General features: G+C 47.5%; 6 protein-coding genes across 6 annotated transcripts; 3 read left to right on the top strand and 3 right to left on the bottom strand.

The window, feature by feature from the left end:
* Positions 1-2,280: 2,280 nt before the first annotated feature.
* C7M61_003788 (uncharacterized protein) lies at positions 2,281-7,803 on the top strand (the record flags this gene model as incomplete). The annotated part of the gene is made up of 3 exons (XM_024859122.1): positions 2,281-3,024; positions 3,592-4,163; positions 5,115-7,803. 3 exons carry the CDS (start codon positions 2,281-2,283, stop codon positions 7,801-7,803), a joined length of 4,005 nt encoding a protein of 1,334 aa, XP_024712796.1.
* Positions 7,804-7,925: 122 nt separating this feature from the next.
* Positions 7,926-9,593, bottom strand: ALO1 (D-arabinono-1,4-lactone oxidase; the record flags this gene model as incomplete). The annotated part of the gene is made up of 1 exon (XM_024859121.1): positions 7,926-9,593. One exon carries the CDS (start codon positions 9,591-9,593, stop codon positions 7,926-7,928), a length of 1,668 nt encoding a protein of 555 aa, XP_024712795.1.
* Positions 9,594-11,441: 1,848 nt separating this feature from the next.
* ERG13 (hydroxymethylglutaryl-CoA synthase) lies at positions 11,442-12,782 on the top strand (the record flags this gene model as incomplete). The annotated part of the gene is made up of 1 exon (XM_024859120.1): positions 11,442-12,782. The coding sequence occupies one exon, from the start codon at positions 11,442-11,444 to the stop codon at positions 12,780-12,782; it is 1,341 nt and encodes a 446-aa protein (XP_024712794.1).
* An 859-nt stretch (positions 12,783-13,641) lies between these two features.
* On the top strand, positions 13,642-15,034 carry TUB1 (alpha-tubulin; the record flags this gene model as incomplete). The annotated part of the gene is made up of 2 exons (XM_024859119.1): positions 13,642-13,666; positions 13,713-15,034. 2 exons carry the CDS (start codon positions 13,642-13,644, stop codon positions 15,032-15,034), a joined length of 1,347 nt encoding a protein of 448 aa, XP_024712793.1.
* Positions 15,035-15,273: 239 nt separating this feature from the next.
* On the bottom strand, positions 15,274-16,401 carry C7M61_003784 (uncharacterized protein; the record flags this gene model as incomplete). The annotated part of the gene is made up of 1 exon (XM_024859118.1): positions 15,274-16,401. The coding sequence occupies one exon, from the start codon at positions 16,399-16,401 to the stop codon at positions 15,274-15,276; it is 1,128 nt and encodes a 375-aa protein (XP_024712792.1).
* Positions 16,402-17,654: 1,253 nt separating this feature from the next.
* C7M61_003783 (uncharacterized protein) lies at positions 17,655-21,428 on the bottom strand (the record flags this gene model as incomplete). The annotated part of the gene is made up of 1 exon (XM_024859117.1): positions 17,655-21,428. One exon carries the CDS (start codon positions 21,426-21,428, stop codon positions 17,655-17,657), a length of 3,774 nt encoding a protein of 1,257 aa, XP_024712791.1.
* Positions 21,429-21,678: the final 250 nt, after the last annotated feature.

The raw sequence follows: 21,678 nt of genomic DNA, 5'->3' as shown, positions 1-21,678 counted from the left end.
GCACATATAAGTGCTTTATGTCTCCACTAGAGATCTCAACTATAGGAAGGATGAGCTCTTCCACTGGGTCTCCTTGATTCACTAACATGCATTGCCTGGTCTTCGCGTGTATATAAGAGGATCCATGCAGCTGCCCACATAGACAGAGCGATCACATTATTTATGTAATTGGGGGACTCAATCCCACGACATTAAGGACGCGTATAAATACGCGAGCTTTTGCCCCTTTCTGTTACCCTCTGTCCTTTTTTTTTTCTGGAGCAGCTTTCGAAAGCATTTTTTTTTAAAAAAAAACAACTTTCTAAGGAATTTTCGCAACACTTAGTCGATTAAAACAAAGAAATGCTTGGCCCACGGTCACCAGAAGATCAATATTATGATCCTAATGATCGAAGCGGTCAAAATACCCCATTGCATCGTCAAAATACCCCATTGCATCGTCAAAATACCCCATTACCTCGTCAAAATATCCCATTAAACGACCTTAATGGCCAATTCTATCGTGATAATCAGTCCTTAGGTCAGAGAAATGGGTACTATAATCACGGGCACTATGTTCACGACAACAATTACGAATATCGAAATGACCATAATTATGCTCAAGGTTATGGTCCTGGTGGAGTTTATGGTCCTGGTGGAGTTTATGGTCCTGGTGAAGTTTATGGTCCTGGTGAAGTTTATGGTCCTGGTGAAGTTTATGGTCCTGGCGGAGGTTATGGTCCTGGCGGAGGTTATGGAGCTGGTGGAACTGGTGGAAGTAATGGAACTGGTGGAAGTAATGGAAATGGTGGAAGTAATGGAACTGGTGGAGGTAATGGAAATGGTGGAGGTAATGGAAATGGTGGAAGTAATGGAAATGGTGGAAGTAAAGGAACTGGCGGAGACGCACACCGCAATACCCAAATTAATCTCCGTCCCGTTTGGAAGCAGGTATTGCTCTCCGTCTTCAATATTGCACTCATCATTGGATTCATGATTTTTTTTGTAAAGGCTTTGATAAACACTGTCCAGAACTACAATGAAGTGGTCAATCGTTATAAAGGGCTTCATGAAAAGGTCTTGCATGGAAAGTCAGTGTATTGCAACGAAATAGATCAACAATCATGGGGAAAAGCAAAAAAAAAGATTGAAAGTCTAGGGTGGAAAGAGTCTTGCTCGAAAGAAGTATCGGAAATCTGGACTTACCACATCGAAGATTCCGAAACCGGGTCGGACAACACTACTTCAACTGCAAATGGGCGCTGTGCTGCTATTCGAAAGGAGGCTTATGACGCCGATTGTAAGCAAATTGAGAGTGATTCAAAGCATGCGCATAGATCAACAACTGCTGATCATTCCAATGCCGTGCTGACGCTTGTATGTCTCTTAGTTGGGATTAGTATTCAATTTGAGTGTACTCGCATGGTCACAGCATGGTGTACTTTTTTGATCTGGTGTGGCGTGTGCACCACGCTTATCACTATCGCCCTCTTGAACATCGAAAATGGATTTCAGATAATGTTTGTTCAGAGTCTGTTGGAGGCATATGTTACCCTTCCGCAAATTTTTATAAGGTGCTTTTTTTTTTGAAGCATATCTTCAGATCTTCGTGCAATCAATTGAGGTGTTTCTACATGTGCTATCGCTTCCGTGTTGAATGCCACGGATTGTCTTCTACTCAGTGTTCTGAAGTTCAGACAAGAAGCACTCAGCACAGCCAAAAATTTATAAAATCCAAAGTGAAATCGTGACACAAAGAAATATCGTTTCCTGATTTTGATCGCACCAGATGAATCCAAAGAAAAAAAAAAAAAAAAAAAGGAGGCATGGAAGCTGATATTATGGTTTTTTTCCTCTATGTAAAGTTAAATAGAGTTTTCCATTTAATCAGATGAATCTAACAAAAAAAAAAAAAAAATTGAAGTAGATCACTCTCCATTTCGGTGCACAGTCACGAGCGAGTCCATTCAATAACTTGAATTGAATTGATAGATTCCAGTTTACTGATACGCCGGTCCTGGCTCAATGGAATGCTCACGAGATTTTGTTTTTAGCCCAAGATATGACCTTGATCGGCAACTTCCTCACAAGTTGATAACCTCTCCCGCTATCATTCAAAACAGGCATGTCCAAAACATCTACGCTTTGTGACATCAAAATACGAAGGTGCGTAAAAATGAATCGGTGTATGTTGAGGGGCCTGTAAATGCCTTTTTTACCTCGAGGTAACTATAGGCTTATGAAGACCGAAAGAGTGATGACACTAATATTTGTCATTGAATCCATTCAAAGCAGATAGAGATGGATCCTAACTCTGGTACCAAAGCAAAAACACAAATGAAGCTCCTGATAACTCCCACCAAAGTCAAACCAGCCACAGAAACCACGAAATTAGACAATTTTTTCGTTTTCAAAAGCTTCGGCAACAACTTTTACCAGTTCAGGGAGGACATCCAAAACTTATCAAATCAGAAACACTACTCTTTCAAATCAGTGGGCTACAAACTCTCTGGAGAGTACCACCTGGTTTCTGAAATCCAAGTTCAAAGAGGGACTGACTCCAAGGAGGATAAGCTGAAACTTGCCATTGAAAATGCACTTTGTCGAAACGGTGTCACTTCCTTTGGAGCAGGCCCACACCCAGACAACAAGATGCTTGTGTTTCAGCTTCGAAACACTCAGCTCACCTTCGACTGGTCGCATTATGTGATACCCACACCAACAGCAGCAGGTTGTTTTTTCACGGTGGGAAAGGAAACCGAGCTGTTCCCTGGACCCCAGTTTCCAATGTCGCATCTGCTTTACGGCGTGGACTCCGAGATGAATATGAGTTCTCTTTACAGCATCAACGACGAATCTTCTTTGCTAGTGAAGACACATTTCAATCCTCCACCCTTTTTTCAGCAGGATAACCACCGCCGTATTGTGGCTCCAGGAATGGAGGTATCAGATTTCTTAGCCTTGACTTTTCAGGCAACAGACATGACCGATTACGAGCCTTTTCTTATTCTGGAAGTTTCCGTAGTGCTTCAGGAATTTGTCAGCGTTTATCACAATAGCAGGGTGTTTCAGGACACTCGAGAAATGACATTACTCGAAAACGCCCCACATGAGATGATTTGGGTCTCTAGAAGACCATTGAAATTACCGACCAGAACTTATGCGTGCAAACTTCCAAGCCTTGGTCCGACCTTCTATTCCGAGGATTTAACAAGAAGTTATGGCTTGAAGGTCTCGATAAAACTCACCCGCAAAAGAATGCCCCTGATAAATACCTCTACGTTCATGGAATTGCACGTAGCGCAAGAACAGTCGGAAAAGTTTAAAGGATCGTCTTTTACGTTGTCAAGTAAACACCGAAAGCCGGCTCTTTATGTGGAAACAATGGTGCCAACAGGAGAAGGAGATATTCAATTTTTTTTCGACAAAGAGTTGAAAAACGTCGGGAGGAAATTCCAGCGCTATAGGTTTCAGTCCCACGGGAATATAAATCTACTCATTCTCGAAACGTTTCTGTCTAAAATTGACGACCCCCCTGGCCTCCTTGAAAACATAAAAAGCTCAAAGAAGTATCTTCTTAAATTGCTTACAGACCCACCAAACAACCACAAGATTTCCTCCAAAATCTTGAACCGTCCTGTTGCTGGAAGTGACATGACCAACTTGGACGGGCCATATGCTTCTACTTGTGTGAAATATGGAAAAAATAACCTCCGAGCCATTTCGTTTGAAAAGAATTACCACTACATGAGGACATACACCAGCTACAGTGTACCCGCAGGAGACGAATCGTTTCCTCTCACGATCCTTTTCAAACACAATGAACATGGACGTTTCAGGCAGACCCGAAACTGGGGCCTCGAGGCCATTGTGGTGCCAGGAATGAAACTCTCGGAGTTTGTGAGTCTACTTTTTGTTTTGCCGTTAAGTTATCACGACATGAAAAGAGTCAGACCGACAAAGGATATAAGGATCCAGATTCATCGACTTGAAATTACTCTTATTCAGACCAAAGTGACGGCGGGGATTCAAACGAAAAAGGAGACTCCATTATTCAGCGAAAATGAACTCGCCGTGTTGTACTGGAGCAAGTTCAACGAAGGTGTTACAGGAAGTCGATATGCTAGAGCCATGAGGGTGCCTCCAGCTGTTATTGAGGGGGAGATTCCTTCGAATGCTGAACCGTCACAATATGGTTTTTCGAAAAGTGTGCAATACAGCGTAAAAGTATGCTTACTGTGGTCGCATGGGGGAGAGGTCAAACGTTTGATGTGGAGCTACTTTGTCGAAATCGCCGAACCGGGGAGTGGGTAGTTGCAGTGGAGGTGCTGGTATTTTGATGAACGAAATTGGCTCTAGGTTGAGGTAGTGCTGTATTGTCGATTGTTCATTATGTTACAAAATCAAGGGAGTTGATTTAGCCATTGAACGGATACCCTGGGGTAATATGCCGCTCTGCTTATTTAAGGATGCAATTGAGCAAATTGTTATTTGAACGCAGCAGATTGAGGCACAAATTGCTTATAGTGTTTGATGTTCGTAATAGTGAACAAGGCTGTGAGATCTATCTACTATGGGTCGGCGAGACTTTCGGAAATTCGATAGTAAGATCTTGTCGGAGGGTGTTTTCATGAGTTTATAGCTTTTTTGACTCTGCTCAAAAGACCCCAGCTTATAGAATAGCGTTTTAATGAAGAGGGTTGGAAAGTCAGTATGAGTGTTTCTCTCGAACCAGTCTACATTCTGATGCACAGCCACCAGTCCTCTTGATTTGAAGGCACAGAAACCTATCAAAGTTGATTTATGGAAAAACGAAGTGAAGTAATCAATTGATCTCGATTCTGCAAAAACCATCTTATGTGCTCTTTGTTGGTATCTACCTCGAGAATGGCTGCGAAATGCAGCTTATGGCAGCAAATGGGTCCACACAAACACGCACAAACACACGCAAACGAACCAACTTTCAGCAAGAAAGAAAAACCCATCAATCGATATTCATTCCATTTAAATTTTGAAGAAAAAAGCCCCTCAACCTTCAAGAAAACTGCATTTCCTCCCCACCGGTCACGTGACCGCAGCCAAAAAATGCCGGGGTCCATCACGATGAGATGAGCTCAAACACACCCCTCCACAAGCATGGCGAAAAAACGGTCGGGCAAAAACCGGTCCCAGCAGAAAATCCAGGATGCGTTCCAGCTAGCGGAAAGAGCCGAGTCACGTGGCAAAAACCAGCCCGACTCCGATCTGGACGACGACCAAGACCTTCCGCTCAAAGAAGGTGTGCTTGATGCCAGGAAGTTCTTGAACAAGGAGGACGCCGAGTCGGACTTGGACGACGAGGAGCTTGACTCCGACGAGGCGCTCGGCCTGGACGACGAATTCGACGTTTTGAACTCGAAATTCTCTCAGACTATCAGAGATCAGCAGAAGCTGGGTTACAGAGAAGAGGAGGAGGAAGAGGACCAGGGGTACGAGAGTTTGGACGAAACGCAGTTGGTGACGCTTTCGGAGGCGTGGGACTTGGACCACAAGGACAGGGTGGCCTCTAAGGGCAAGCCCAAGGAGGTTGTTCTAGACGATGCCATGAGTGGGTCTGACAGTTCTGAAGAAGAATCAGAGGAGTCTGGATCGGAAGAGAGTTCCGAGGAGGAATCAGAGGAAGAATCTGAAGACGAAAAGGACATTTTCGGCGGTTTCTCCGACGACGAGGTCGACTTGAAGCTGACACTCAGTACAGTCAACTCCAAGGTCAAGGCGCCCACTGAACGCCGTTATCTTATTAATGAAACCCGAGAAGCCAGCGATTTTGCCATGCCTACCGGTGGAGAATCGCTTTCTCTCGCTGACATGCTCAGTGGAGTAGGCGAGGACGCCGACGATGCATACTTGATCAACAAGGAAGAAGAAGCCAAGCCTGTGGCTGTTCCGCTTCCGAAGAGGCTCCAGGTCAGAAACGACCGGAAAGCCGCCTATGAAATCACCAAGGAGGAGGTCAACAAGTGGAAGGATACCGTGAGAACGTTGCAGGAAGCAGACCATCTTGAGTTTCCTTTGGCTCCTCCAGCGACCCAGGAAGAACAGGAGGAAATCGATCCCGAAAAGGCGTACGAAAACATGCGTTTCATTCCTGAAACAGAGGGCCGGAGCGAGCTCGAGAGCAAAATCCACGGTCTTCTTGAAGCAGGTGCACTTGTGGACGAATCCAAGGAAGCCACCTTTGAGCAGATTGCCGTAGCAAAGCTCTCCAAAGAAGACATGTTCAAGCGGACCCAGGAGCTCCGAAGAATGCGAGAACTCATGTTCAGAGACGAGCAGCGGGCCAAGCGGATCAAGAAAATCAAGTCCAAGCAGTACAGAAAGATCAAGAAGAGAGAGCGTTTGAGGGATGCTGAATTGGTGGAAGGATCTGATGCCGAGCTGGACCCTGAAGACCACGACATGAAGAGAGCCGAGGAGAGAATGTCCCAGAGGCATAAAACTCAGTCGCTGTGGGCCAAGCAGATGATCAAACTGGGCATTTCCAAAGATGCACTGAGCAGAGCCGAATTGGAGGATATGCTTCGAAGCGGTGAGCGTTTGAGAGCCAAGCAGATGGGCTGGGACAAGGAGGTTTCCGACGAGGATGTTTCAGATATCGAGAAGGAATATGAGAACGACAAGGACGACGAGGCTGAAAGAGAAGGACTCGGAAAGGGCATCATGGCGATGGATTTCATGAAAAACGCCGAGGAGCGCAAACGTCGTGAGAACAAGAAGGAGCTCGAGTTCTTGAGGGGCATCGACAGCAGCACCGGTCTTGAAGAGTTTGAAGGTTCTACTGAGAAGAATTCCATCAACAAGGTGAAGAACGACGGCAGAAGAGTCTATGCTCCACAAGTTGCTCAGAACAGAGAGGAGATGGAGAAGTTGGACGAGGAGTTGATCCACGACTACCGAGACGACGAGGCTGATAATTTGGAAAACAGACTCAGAAAGGGCACTGCTCGTGAGAGAGAAACCGAGGACGACGAGCCTCCAGCCAAAAAGCACAAGGTCGAAGAAAAGGAGGAATCCGAATTCGAGGGCTTCGACTCCAAGAGCGACAACGACAGTGAAAGCAGCGAAAGCGAGGCGGAAGAGAACCCCTGGTTGGTTGCAGATGAAAACGACGTTTCAGCCAAATCAAAGAAATACTCCACCGTCACCGAAGACCTGTCGAAGCTTCTGAAAGCCGCCAACAAGATCGAAAAGCACAAGAGCAAATCCGGCAAGAAAAACGGCACCAAGGAGCCCTCGACCTTGATCGATATGAAGCAGGTCATGGACGTGAAGAAGGGTGACGCTTTTGGCAGCGATAACGAAAGCGACGACGACGATACCGACAACCGCATGTTCAAGCAGCTGGGACTCATCAAGGAGGCTTTTGCCGGCGACGACGTTGTCAGCGAATTCCAGGAGGAAAAGAGAAGACTTATAGAGGAAGAAGACGACAAGGAAGAGGACATGACGCTCCCCGGATGGGGCTCATGGGGAGGAAGCGACCAGCCACAGAAACCCAAGAAGAAGTACGTCAGAAAGGTCGATGGCGTGGCTCGCAAGGACACAAGACAAGACAAGGGCAAGGACAATGTGATCATCAACGAAAGACTCAACAAGCATAATTTGAAGTACCAGTCTGCCAATGTGCCCCACCCATACGAAACAAGAGAGCAGTACGAGAGAGCATTGCGGATGCCAATTGGCGAGGAGTGGGCTTCGAGAGCCACGTTCCAGAAGTCCACATTGCCCAGAGTCATTGTCAAGCAGGGTACCGTTGTGGACCCATTGAAGGCGCCCTTCAAATAAATTGTATAGTAGTAAAGGCATAAGTTAGGAAGCCAAGTGGCGTCCCGCCATTCCATTGTCGTATAGTAGCATAACTTATAAGCATCGTCTATGCCCTGGATGAACTAAAGGTCGATCAGCGATCACTCAATCAAAATACCGTTTCTGACGGCCCAGGGCTTGCCGCTCATGAAAACACCGTTGGGGTCCATTTCCTTCCTCACGTCGTTGTAGGCCTCCAAGCTTGGACCAAACCACTTCTGCATCACAGGATCAAAACCAAGCATCGAGTAGAACTGCTTGCCGCCGAAATCCAACTGCGTCTTCAAGTCCTCCTTGGTGTGGTGGTCGCCAGGCAATCCGATAAAGTTCTTGGCCCAATGGGGCTTACCACCAGCTCTGGTCATGGCATCCTCGAAAATCTGGTACCAAGTGTGCGTGGGCACGTTGAAACCAAAAGGTCTGTACATCGTGGCGTTGATGAATAGCGTCAATTGGTCGTTGGTGACCTTCTTGATGTCCTTTTCGTAAGGCAAGCCCTCGGGCGAGTTGTCCAAGAAAGGTCTCAAGTTGTTACCGTGAATAGGACCAGCACTGACAGCGTCTCTTGTAGCCAACCACTTCTGAGGAGGATGCAACGAAGGCTTACCGTCCTCGTCCACAAACGCCTTGTCGCTGTAGGTCACGTTGGAGCATCTGACCTCGATAGGCGCATGGACGTAGAAATCGTTGTTTTTGGCGGCCTCCTGGATCTTGTCGTTAAGCTCCGTCAACACGTTGATGCCCTCCTTCAAAGGCGCCAGCCACTCATTGACAAACTGGGAAAACAAGCAGTCCATGTTGAGGCCCTCGACGGAGTTTTGCACAGCGATATCGCCACTTCCAAGCGTCTCCACATCACCGTACTGCTGCTTGAACACGAAACGCTCCACCCACGGCGTGAGTTTTGGGTAGATGTTTACGGAGACCCACAAGAGCGACTCGTAGAACAATCTGCCGAAGAACGTGCCGTACCACGAAGGTCTAGGGTCGCTCAAGGCGTCTGTGGACTTGGAGGCTCTCCAGCAAACGCAATTGCCCGAGTAAGGGAACCACCAGATCCTAATAAACTCAGAGTCAAGCCAGATGGACTCCCACTCGCGCAACAAGGTCGAGAACTTGATGATCTCCTGCTTCGACTTGATGGTGTACCTAGGCACGGCTCTCAAGGTGACCTGAGTAATGATACCGATTTTGCCAAGCGACAAGAGGGCCGCCCTAAAAAGCTTCTCGTTTTTTACAGAAGAGCACTCCACCAACTTGCCCTCGGCGTTAGCCACCACGATCGACACCACCTGCTGACACACTAATCCGTGGTACTGAGACGAACCGTGAGTGCCTGTAGAAATGAGACCCGCCACCGACTGGTCGGAAATGGAGCCCAAATTCTGGATCGCCAAATTGCTTTTCTTCAAGTACTCGTTCAACTGGTAGATACGAATACCCGCCTCGACAGTCAAATCGACATATTTAACCTCCTTGGCAGCACCAGAAGTTGTAGGACCATAGTACTCCTGCTGACCTAAAACACGATCAAACTTGTCCAAATTGCACAACCACTCGTTGGTCATGGTCAAGTCGGAAGGCGAGTGGCCCAGGCCCACGGTCATGATGGTCTTGTTGAGCCTGGAAGCCTGTTTGATGAGTTCCTGGATTTGGTCCACCAGTTCAGGCTGGAAAATGGCCTGTGGCTTGCAGAAAAACGTGCCTGCCCATGTTCTGTGGATGGTCTTCCTGGTAGTGAACGGCTGGAGCAGCTCGGGCACGGACATTGTGGAATTGAAGGGGGTGATTTGGAAGAAATGGAGGTGGAAAGATAGCGACCGTTTTTTGCCGGCATACAGGCGCGGTAAGCGATTCGGCTGCGTTTCTCCGAGATAGAGTGGTGGGGACGATCTATGGTATTGGATGTTTTCTTTTGGGGGGTTTTTGGGGATTTTGGAATTTGTTTTGGGTGGTGATTTTTTGAAATTTGAAGTGGGATTTTTGGTTGTACGGGGTTTGGTAGTCGGGAGGTGGCAAAACGCTGGACTGTGTCACTTAGCTGCCTGATGCGGTAAAGCTTGCTGCGTGTGGAGTTACGTGGTTGGGTTTTTTTTGTGGTCGGTTTGCTGTGGATCTGGGGATTTGAGGAATTGGGAAAATGGGTGATTTTGATTGGTGGGTTAGTGAATTTGGGGGTTTGGTGGGCTGTGGAACTGGCTGGTAGGAATTGATGGTAGGCTGGTGGGTTGGTTGAGACTTGAAGGTAGTTGATGAATTGGGTTTGGTTTTTGCTTATAGGCTTGATGCTGAAGGTGTGGAATTCTTTATGTTTGCTCTGAATATCGGGGATATATTGACCGGAAACGAAGAAGGTCTATGCTGGCAGTATTAATTGATACCGGTCTGTCGTGGTTGGCTTATTGCATTGAACGAAAGAATGGATGATTGACCGAAAAGTTGATATAATTACATTTCCATGTCCCCTATCGGCAATGTGATACTGTTTTGGTTTTGATGGTAAGTTACGTAGCGATCCATAGATCGAGGCTGGAATTTGAATAATGCAGAGCTTACACGATTGCTAGTCAAAGGTTTGAAGTTTGGGTGAATTTTAATGACTTTCAACGTCAATTCTTCCATTATAAGTCAAATATTTAAATCTGGCTTATTGTAAAGCGAATACCGCTCCTTTGTGCTTGCGATTAATCGGAATCCACGATTGAGCTTCATCAAACGTCTTGGTTCATGCGATCTATCAGCTCAGAAATATCGTAGAAAACATAATTGAAGGTTTCAAGGCAAGAGAGAAATTATCAGAGACAGTGTGACAATTGGTTCATCGAAAGAAGTCCTATAGTCCAGCATTGGCCAGGACGGAATCTGAGTTCAACTCATTTGGGGTGAAGAGATTACAAATCCTCCTTCAACTCGACAAAGTACCAATTAATGGTACTCACCAATTGACTCAAAACCGATTCTTACGAATCTTTCTCGATATCTACCGCAATCGAGCTACGAGCCTACGACCACCGGTTCTCCTATACCCACCAGGTCAACCAATGAACATCATTTCATCACCTCCTTCAAAATTTACCCCAAACTTCCTCTAAACCCCAACTTCCACCCAAACTTGACCTCCCACCATCTACACATTTTTCTGCTGCATTAAAACGTCTCGCCGAAATGCCGAGCGGACCCTCACATGATGACAGTCCTGAAATCCATTACATCACCAAGTGAAAAACCACTGACGTCCTGAATTCTCGATAAAAATTGACAATTCCCGAACCCAGAAAACCAACAAAACCAACAAAATAAAATTCATCAAAATAAAAAACTCCCTTCCACGAAACATCACCAGCTCCATCGGCTACACGTAACCGAGACTTTTCGCAGCCAGTGAGCACCCGCGTATTAGGAAGCACCGGCCACCAGAGCCAAAAACCAGACAGTCGGCTCTCCGGAAATCCCTTCAAAATTACAAAAAAACCAAAAGCCAGGCAGGATCTCCCGCCCCTTTTATACCCCGGGCCAAGTGGGGCAGAATCAGCCGCGCCTGCACAACACCCCGTCGTATTTCGCCCACTTCTTCGTTTAGGTTGCAACTTTTTCTCCAAACCACACTTTTTCCTGAAATGCCCAGCAACATCGGTATCAAGGCCATCGAGGTCTACATTCCTCAGAACTATGTCAACCAGGCCGAACTAGAAAAATTCGACAACATCCCCCAGGGCAAATACACCATTGGCTTGGGCCAGACCAATATGGCCTTTGTCTCAGACAGAGAGGACATCTACTCGCTTTGTTTGACCGTCACCTCCCGTCTTTTGAAGAACTACAACGTGGACCCTAAGAACATCGGTCGTTTGGAGGTCGGTACGGAAACCCTTTTGGACAAGTCCAAGTCGGTCAAGTCCGTGTTGATGCAGCTTTTCGGCGAAAACGACGACATCGAAGGTGTCGACACCATCAACGCGTGTTACGGTGGTACTTCTGCCGTGATCAACGCGGTCAACTGGATCGAGTCGCTGTCCTGGGACGGCAGGGACGCCATTGTCGTTGCTGGTGACATTGCCATCTATTCTCAAGGTGCCGCCAGACCTACCGGTGGTGTGGGTTCTGTGGCGCTTCTTATTGGCCCAGACGCTCCTTTGGTGTTTGACGCCACCCGTGGCTCCCACATGGAGCACGCCTGGGACTTCTACAAGCCCGACTTCACCTCTGAGTACCCTGTTGTCGACGGCCACTTCTCCTTGACCTGCTACACCAAGTCCTTGGACCACGCCTACCGCAACTACTCCAAGAAGATCACCAAGCAGGAGGGCAAGACCGTCGGCGTGTTGGACCACTTTGCCTACTCGGCTTTCCACGTTCCTACCTGTAAGTTGGTGACCAAGTGTTTCGCTCGTATGTTGTACAACGACTTCAGATCGAACCCCGACGCCTTCAAGGACAAGCTTGCGCCTGAGGTGTTCGAGGAGGTCTCCAACATCTCCTACGAGCAGTCGTTGACCGACAGAAACTTGGAGAAGGTGTTCTTGGGCTTGGCCAAGGAAGAGTCCAACAAGAGAGTCACCCCAGCCTTGAAGGTCGCCACCAACACCGGTAACATGTACACCGCCTCGTGCTGGACCTCTTTGGCTTCGATTTTGTACTTTGTCGGCAACGACGAGTTGCAAGGCAAGAAGCTTTCTGTCTATTCTTACGGTTCCGGTCTCGCCTCCACCCTCTTGTCGCTTAACGTCAAGGGCGACATCTCGGCCATCACCAAGGTGTTGAACTTGGAGCACAAGTTGTTCGGCGGCAGAACCCAGAAGACTCCTCAGGAGTACGTTGACGCCATCGAGTTGAGAGAGAAGATCCACTTGAAGAAGGACTACAAGCCTACCGGCTCGCTTGACGACATTGACGCCGGCGTGTACTACTTGAAGGAGATCACCGACAAGTTCCAGAGAGTGTACGAGGTGAAGCAGTAGATTGGTGGATAGTGCTCGCGGCCTTGTATTTATAGGAAACCCTCCTCGGAGGCGACGCATATATTCAACATCCTAGACGAAAATAGATTGTTGTTGTAGAAGGTTGTAGAGGCGAGGTATTGAATTTGTACACTCTGGGGTGTTTTGTATGTGAGATGAGGTGGTGAAGGAAGTAGTGTTATGATGGCATCGATGGAGGTCTCACTTAACGAGGTCTCCCAAGGTAATAATCTTTCACTAGAAAGATATTATTAAATTAATAAGCGACTTTAGTAGTTTTTCAATTTTCTATTGTACATCTTAATCTCTGGATAACGGTTTCTGGCCCAATTGGGAAAAATGGCTGCGAAATAGACACCACTTGTTGAGGTCAGCCATACATTGTAAACCTGTCACTTAACACTGCAAAATAAATATTTTTAGATAGAGCAGATTTGAATTGTCGTATTTTGAGAACACGATCAAAGGCGATTTGTCTTTTCCAATATTTGATTACTATTTGTATCAACTCTCCTTTGCACATTCTCACCAGTAACACTCAATAAAACCAGCACACCACGGAGATTTTGAAAATAAAAATTATATGGGTTCCATCTCTATTTCACCAAGAAGCAAAAAGCTCACCCATCTTCCAAAAAGAACCTCCCAACCCACCGTTATCTGAACCCTTTGGGGCCCCAATAATGCTGGTGTACGGGTCTCCCTCTATTTTGATCTCGTCCGAATCGAGAAAATAGACGATAACTGAATCGCTGCCTTACGCACCTCATACATTATATTCGCGGGTCGTGCGTGCACCGATAGGTAAACACTCACAAACCAAATCTCAAAAAACTCTCCCTAAACCTCAGCAAAACCAATGAGAGAGGTCATCAGTATTAACGGTATGTGCATTGAATATGATGAAATTTGAATATAACTAACGTCCAGTCGGCCAGGCCGGTTGCCAGATCGGTAACGCGTGTTGGGAATTGTACTCCCAGGAACATGGAATCAGACCAGACGGGTACCTTCAAGAAGGATTGGACAGACCCAAGGGTGGCGAAGAAGGTTTTTCTACTTTTTTCTCTGAAACCGGCTCGGGCAAGTACGTGCCCAGAGCTTTGTACGTGGACTTGGAACCTAATGTGATTGACGAGGTCCGTACTGGTGCCTACAAGGACTTGTTCCACCCAGAGCAGTTGATTGCTGGTAAGGAGGACGCTGCTAACAACTACGCTCGTGGTCACTACACCGTCGGCAGAGAGATCTTGGACGACGTGTTGGACAGAGTCAGAAGAATGTCCGACCAGTGCGAGGGCTTGCAGGGTTTCCTCTTCACCCACTCCTTGGGCGGTGGTACCGGTTCCGGTTTGGGCTCTTTGCTCTTGGAGCAGTTGTCCATCGACTACGGTAAGAAGTCCAAGTTGGAGTTTGCCGTGTACCCAGCTCCCCAGGTGTCCACCTCCGTCGTCGAGCCTTACAACACCGTCTTGACCACCCACACCACCTTGGAGCACGCTGACTGTACCTTCATGGTTGACAACGAGGCCATCTACGACATGTGCCGCCGTAACTTGGGCATCTCCAGACCCAACTTCAACTCCTTGAACTCCTTGATCGCCCAGGTGGTCTCCTCCGTGACCGCCTCCTTGAGATTCGATGGCTCCTTGAACGTCGACTTGAACGAGTTCCAGACGAACTTGGTGCCTTACCCAAGAATCCACTTCCCCTTGGTCTCCTACGCCCCTGTGTTCTCCAAGACCAGAGCCAACCACGAGTCCAACAACGTGTCTGAGATCACTGCCTCTTGTTTCGAGCCAGGTAACCAGTTGGTCAAGTGTGACCCTCGTGTCGGTAAGTACATGGCCACCTGCTTGTTGTACAGAGGTGACGTTGTCACCAGAGATGTCCAGAACTCTGTTGCCCAGATCAAGGCCAAGAAGACCGTCCAGTTGGTTGACTGGTGTCCTACCGGTTTCAAGATTGGTATCTGCTACCAGCCACCTACCGCTATTGAAGGTTCCGACTTGGCTTCTGCCAAGAGAGCCGTGTGTATGTTGTCCAACACCACCGCCATTGCCGAGGCTTGGAAGAGAATCGACAAGAAGTTCGACCTCATGTACTCCAAGAGAGCCTTCGTGCACTGGTACGTTGGTGAAGGTATGGAGGAAGGTGAGTTCACCGAAGCCAGAGAGGACTTGGCTGCTTTGGAGAGAGATTACGAGGAGGTTGGCACCGACTCTTTCCCAGAGGAAGAGGAGGAGTACTAAGATCGCGGTGATCTTTCTGTTATACCCACATGCTGCCTGCCGCAGCATGCTTGATGCTTGAGGATATCTAATTTAGCGATAGTTTATTTCTGCTAGGGCCCGTTTAATATACTAGTGTTTGATGGCGATGTAGGTTTGGCGATATCTAGAGAAGGCATTTTTTTGAGTGAGGTGAAATCCATTAAATGTATGAAGCGAACGAAGAACAACGTTTGAAGATGCCTGAAACAGCAGGTTGATTAAAGAAGGAACAGAATCAAAGGCAACGCAATTGCAAATAGGCAAATTGAGTGGGAAGCAGCGGAACCTTGAGCTACCGAGATACCTGGAGTAGGAACATTTCCTGAATCCGAAGTAGGAACATGTCCTGAATCTGAAACATGTTGAGTGGTTGGCTCAGACACCCATGCTACAACGCCAGTCACAATTTCTTGCAGGGTTGTGGATTCGACAGTCGATGTTTCACTTCTGTTACGGGATTCAGAAGTGGGCGAGTCGCTTGTTGAATCGGGAGAAGCTGTTGATTGAGTTCCGCTCAGTGAGGCTCTAGAGGGGCTTTCAGAAACATGGCTTGAAACACTGGCACTTGTTTTGGAAGTAGGAGTTTCAGAAGTCAGACCGGACTCCGAATCGCTGTTTGAAGAAACTGAGACCTCTGTTACCGATTTTGATGGACCAGAAGATTCTGGTGATTCAGAAGTAAGAGTCTCCGTAGTCTGCTCTTCAGAAGCCGTTTCAACAATTTGGCTTGCAGTTGTCGTTGTTTCAGACTGACTCTCAGTAGTTTTTGTTTCAGACTGACTGCCAGAAGCCTCTGTGTCAGATGGGGTGGTGTTTGTCTCAAAGCTTGTTGATTGAGTATCAGTCGTCTCCTGGTGATCCAGAGTTTGGGTGTAGCTGGAGGTACCAGGCTGAGTGGTAGAAACCTCAGTTTCCGAAGTCAGCAAGTATTCAGAGGTGGTGTCCCTTGCACTTGTATTGAAGTCAATTGACTCTTGATGGGAAGTCAGTGAGTACCCAGAAGTGTCAGTCTCAACACTACTCAAAGACTCAGAAGCTTGCGTGGACTCAGTAGTTTCAGAACTGACGCTAGAAACTTCACTCTCAATAGTCAGGGTAAACTGGGAGGTGCTCTCAGCCGTTGATCCTTGACTCACCTCGGTCAAAGAGACTGATCCAGAATGATCCGACGAGAAAACCCCATCCCCTTCAGTTGCACATTCACAAGGTTCTGTAAAAGTGTGAGTGACAGTTACCACAGCGGTTTCAGTAATAGTTCTGGTGTTAACAAAACCAGCAGAGTTTGAAGCGGCAAGAGCTTGGGCAGAAAAGGCACCAAGCCCGATAAAGAGGGAATAAGAGACCATGGTGAGGCAATTGAGCGGTGGAACAAGCTCAATTTATACATCGAGAGATGAAGAATTGTTGATTGCTCAATGTCTAGTTTTACTATTAGCAATGATTTAGAAGCTCAAGTGTCTCTATACTTTTAAGCTTTGCCGAGGTCTGAGAAGTGGAATGGAGCTTTATTGGACTATCCATAGCTTAGCCAGACTTACTGATGTACATTTCTATACCTCTGCTGGAATATCTGTTTGACAACTTCTCCTCAAAAGCTATCAATTACTCGCCTTTTGCTCTAGCTGTTGTCAGGTCTGAGTCTTATCAATACTTTAGGTCAATGACAATTGTGGCTCAAATAGCCGAGTTGCTGCGTAATTAATCCCGCTATTCTAGAAACAGAGGGAAAGGTTTTTTTGACGAGATAACCGAGACTTAAAGCATATATCCATAATTATTTTTCAGGATATTTTCGTTGTATTCGGGTCTTCTTCAACCGCACATAAAGAATGGATAGAATAACCACCAAATTCTTCACGAAGAACTTTTTCCATAGCAAATAATTATCAACTAATTTAGGGTTAAATTAACAGGTATCCATTTCTCCGTGCCTCAAGCTTCAGTATCTGCAGTGGTGCTTAACTTTACATATTCCACGCTTGATCGAACTGCAAGCGAAGCCAGTCTGTCTCAGACTCCTTGTAATATATACTAGTTGAAGACAACGTAAAAAAATAAAAATATTCTATTACAACAAATAAATACTTCGATAGAAGGAGTATAGACGAATCAGAAATGCATTTAGGGCACTCCAGTCGAAGAGTTATGCATGGAAGCCACAGCCTCAAACTTTATAAAATAGGGCTGTAGATGATGCTAAATTTATCCGTGTTACATAGATTCCGAGATAGACCGAGGATACCGACGAAAGGGCGAGTTTTGTGACGGTGAAAACTCAAAGTACAACGGCAAAAACGGATAAGGTTTGCAAAAAGACGTTGCTGTACCGAAGGTGGAATGCACAGCTGCTCTATGAATGGGCGGTTTCAGCCAGCAAACTATTCATTACCATCCATTGAGCATTATACACCGCCAGAAACGTCCCACGCTTTCTTTTCTATTTTTTGATCAATCTCGGTTTCTGCCGCTACTGATTAAAGTATGTCCTACTATAGCACAGTCTACGCTCTGACTAGAAAATTATTAATTCCATTAAATATAAAGTAGCGAAAGAAAGCCAAGGCGGCGATGGGAAGAAGTATAAATAACCATTAAGTCATCAAACAAGGAAGTGAATCAAAGGCAAAACGAGTGCAAAAAGACTCAAAGATTGAGAAGCAGCAGATCCGTCGTAGGTGGAGACTGCGGCAGAAGAAGGAGCAGCAGAGCTGAAGGCAACAGGAGTTTCAATAGATGTCTCCTTAGCAGCCACTGAAGTAAGGTGAGAAGACGACTGAGAAACCAAATCCTGGATTGCAGTTGCAATACTGGTTTCGTAAGTCTCTTCGATAGAGCTGGAACCGAGGGTCAAGGTTCTGGTTCTCTGCTCCACGAGGGTGGTTTCAGGAGCAGAAGACTGGTGGTCCTCTGAAGCACCGTTGTGTGGGATTTCAGAAGAACCCTCAACTGGAGTCTCAGAAGCCTCAGGGACGTTTTCAGAAGGAGAACCTGAAACAGCAGGAGCTGGGGAGGTTTCACCAGCAGGAGCGGTTTCAGAAGGACCCTCGGTGAAACCAGTAGAAGTAGTTCCGGCAACGGTTCCCACAGAGACACTGGTAGATTCTGTTTCGTGATGGTCAGACTCGGTAGGGAATTCTGGAGTTTCAGACGCACCAGGGGTATATGGCAAGCTGGTCTCTGGGGTTTCAGAATTCTCGTGCCCTGAAGTAGCGGTCTCATGCTCTGAAGTAGTCTCTGGGTGGTCAGAGGTCACTGGGTGTTCAGTCTCATGGTTCTCGGTAGTCTCGTTCTCAGTGGTTTCAGTGGTCTTCTCTGAAGTGTGAGGGTACTCGGTTGCTTCAGAGTGGGTTTCAGAGGCCTCGGTTTCAGAAGGAGCAGGGTGCTCAGTGGTTTCACCAGTCTGAGTTGTTTCATGGCTCACCTCAGTAGAAGTCTCAGTTTCAGAGTGACCAGAAGGAATGCCAACCACAACAGTCTGGGTTCCAGATTCACAAGGCTCCGTAGTAGTAAAGGTAACAGTTCCCACGGTGGTTTTGGTGACGGTGGTAACTGGCGATGGAGGAACCTGAACAACCACAGTGGTGGTTCCTGAAGTACACTCGGTGGTGGTCGAAGTGACGGTTCCGGTCCATGTGGTGGTGACAGTGGAGCAGTCTGGTACAGTGGTTGGAGGAACCTGGTTTGTGGTTTCCTCAGAGTGGGTTCCAGTCTGAGTGGTTTCAGAGTGAGTAGAGTCGGTCTTGGTTCCCTCAGAATGGGTGAAGCCAGATTCAGTAGTTCCCTCAGTCTTGGATGTTCCCTCAGTTTCGGTAGTTCCTTCAGAGTGGGTGAAGTCAGTCTTAGAAGGTTCCTCAGAATGGGTAACACCAGATTCAGTAGTACCTTCTGAATGAGTAATACCAGTGTCAGTAGTGCCCTCAGAGTGAGTAACACCAGTAGTAGTACCCTCTGAATGAGTGAAGTCAGTCTTTGAAGTACCCTCTGAAGGAGTGAAGCCAGTCTGGGTAGTACCCTCTGAATGAGTAGTACCTTCAGTCTTAGAAGTACCCTCAGAGTGAGTGGTACCTCCAGTCTGGGTAGTCTCTCCGGAATGAGGAGTTTCAGTCTTGGAAGTACCCTCAGAGTGAGTAGTACCTTCAGAGTGAGTAGTACCCTTGGACTCGGTGGCCTCAGACTCAGTGGTACCCTTGGACTCAGTACCCTTCGACTCAGTGTGGGTGTAAGTAGACTTTGTCACAAAACCAGAACTCCACTTCGTAGAACTGTTACCGTAAGACTCAGAGCTCTCGGAACCAGTCACAACAGATTTGGTGGTTTCAGCAGGAGGAACCCAGGTAGTAGGAACGCCAGTATCACAGCTCTCAGAATCAGTGGTCACACCAGTGTGGCCCGTCTCCGTTGGCCAGGAAACCGTCTTTTTGGTTGAAGTTTCAGATTCGGTGGAACAGTCAGTCTCCCACGATTCGGTCTTGTGGTGGTCGGTTCCAGAATGAGTAAAGTCGGAGCCGGTAGAGCAGTCGGTTTCAGTCTCCCAGGACTCCGTCTTGTGGGTTTCAGTCTCCCAGGATTTTGTGGTTTCAGAATCAGTGCAGTCGGTTTCCCAGGATTCGGTCTTGTGGTCGGTGTCCCAGGACTCAGTCTTGTGTTCATCAGTAGAACAGTCAGTGTCAATGTCCCAGGATTCCGTCTTGTGGCCCCAAGATTCGGTGTTTTCAGTCTCCCAGGATTTGGTCTTTCCGGTTTCCCAGGACTTGGTGATACCAGTTTCCCAGGACTTGGTGATACCGGTTTCAGTCTCCCAGGTCTTGTGGTCAAAATAAGTAGAACAGTCGGTGTCGATTTCCCAGGACTCGGTATGGTGGTGGTCAGTTTCCCAAGAATCCGTCTTGTGACCCCAGGTCTTGGTCTTGTCCCAGTGGTCGGTTTTGTGTCCAAAGTCGTCAGAACAGTCGGTTTCAAAACCCCACGACTCGGTCTTGTCCGTCTTGTGACCCCAATCCTCAGTCTTATGGTCCCACTCGGTCTCGGTCAAGCAGTCCTCGGTCTCCCAGGTTTCAGATTTGTGGCCATCCCAGTGATCCGTCTTGTGGCCCCAATCTTCTGTTTCATGTCCCCAATCTTCGGTTTCATGTCCCCAGTCCTCAGTTTTATGACCCCAGTCCTCTGTCTTATGACCGTGGTCGAATCCGTCGTCACAGTCACTTTCGGTCTTGTGGAAACCGTCACTTCCAAAATCATCAGTTTTATGGAAACCACCGGTTTCATGGGTTGTCTCACTGGGTGGAACAGTCACCACAATAGTATTAGTAGAGGGCCCAGTCACCGTATTCACAGCAGTAGAACAACCGTAGTTTCCCGTAACAGTAGTAACCACAATATCATTATAATCACCATCACCTCCCGTTTCACCATTCTTGTACATGTACCAGCTGGTGGACTGGTAGTCCTCCAAGATGAAACCACCACAACTAAACTTGTACGAGTAGCTGTTGGAAGAACGGAAATCCTTCTTGGGAATGGCAGCATTGACGTTCAAAAAAGGCCTGAATCCAGCGGGAATGCCGCTAAACGAAAGCTTGGCCTTGGTGGCAGAACACTCATCCACATTCACAGAACACTTCTCAGCAGACTGAGGAAAGTAGAACTCGTTGATCTGGTCCGAAACCGAGCCAGCCACAGACTTGCAGTCGAGCTCGACGCCAGAGTCTGGGTTTTCGATTTCAATATAGCCCGACATGCCGTCAGCATGGCACTGGGGGCCCAAAACGTAGTGCTGGTTGGTGTTGAGCAGAACGGCTTTTCTCAAGAAGTAGGCGCCGTGGTCGATGCTGCCGCTGAAAACATAGGAGCTTCCGCCGGTGAAGTCGACGTCACAGGATAATTTGGTTTCGCCGTCGGCCCAAGTAACAGTATTCTTTCCAGCTTTCCAGATGGTCGAGGCAGCCAAGTTGACAGAATCGCCCAGCATGCCAGCATTAAAGGTAAATGGAAATTCAACAGTGCCTTTCACCGAAGAAACCTTCTCCACGGCCGCAAGCGCCGTACACTGGAGTTCACAGAAATCCACCACATTGTCACCGCTGAACAAATCACACTTGGCGAACGAGGTATCACCAGCCACAAGCTCAAGGCTTTTGGTGCCCGAGGTGAACTTGTACACATACGGCATGTGCAAGGCAAAAGTGTCGCCTTCCTTGACGTTCATTTCCTTGGAGATGGACCATCCAACCGTAGCAGACCAGCTGGGTGTTTCAGGCAGACAGTCTTCCGGAGCAGAGATGTGGTCGATGCTGTTGAAGATGCCTGATTTGGCACCGGCAAGGGCTCGAGCCGAGAAGGCACTAAGGCCGATCAAGAAGGATGCAGAGACCATGGTGGGGTGGAACTAGAGGAGGAGAGGGCTGGCTTTATACGTTTTGGTGGACTATGGAGAATCCAGGGTTGCGGGAGTTTGCCACACGGGCGCTTATCCTAACGGGGAATTAGTGATTCACGTATGTGGGTTTGACGAGCCGTTGGCGTATCAGATAGTGGGTGGAGAGTATTGGCATGGAGTCAATGGAGAGCCTTTTTCTTAACCTTGACCAGGGAGTCTACGTTTATTGTACGTTTGATTTAAGAAT

This window comes from Candidozyma pseudohaemuli (genome assembly GCF_003013735.1).
Source record: "Candidozyma pseudohaemuli strain B12108 chromosome Unknown scaffold00010, whole genome shotgun sequence".
NCBI lineage: Eukaryota > Fungi > Ascomycota > Pichiomycetes > Serinales > Metschnikowiaceae > Candidozyma > Candidozyma pseudohaemuli.
The sequence above is the reverse complement of the archived record's forward strand: the minus strand, read 5'-3'. Positions and strand labels throughout refer to the sequence as shown.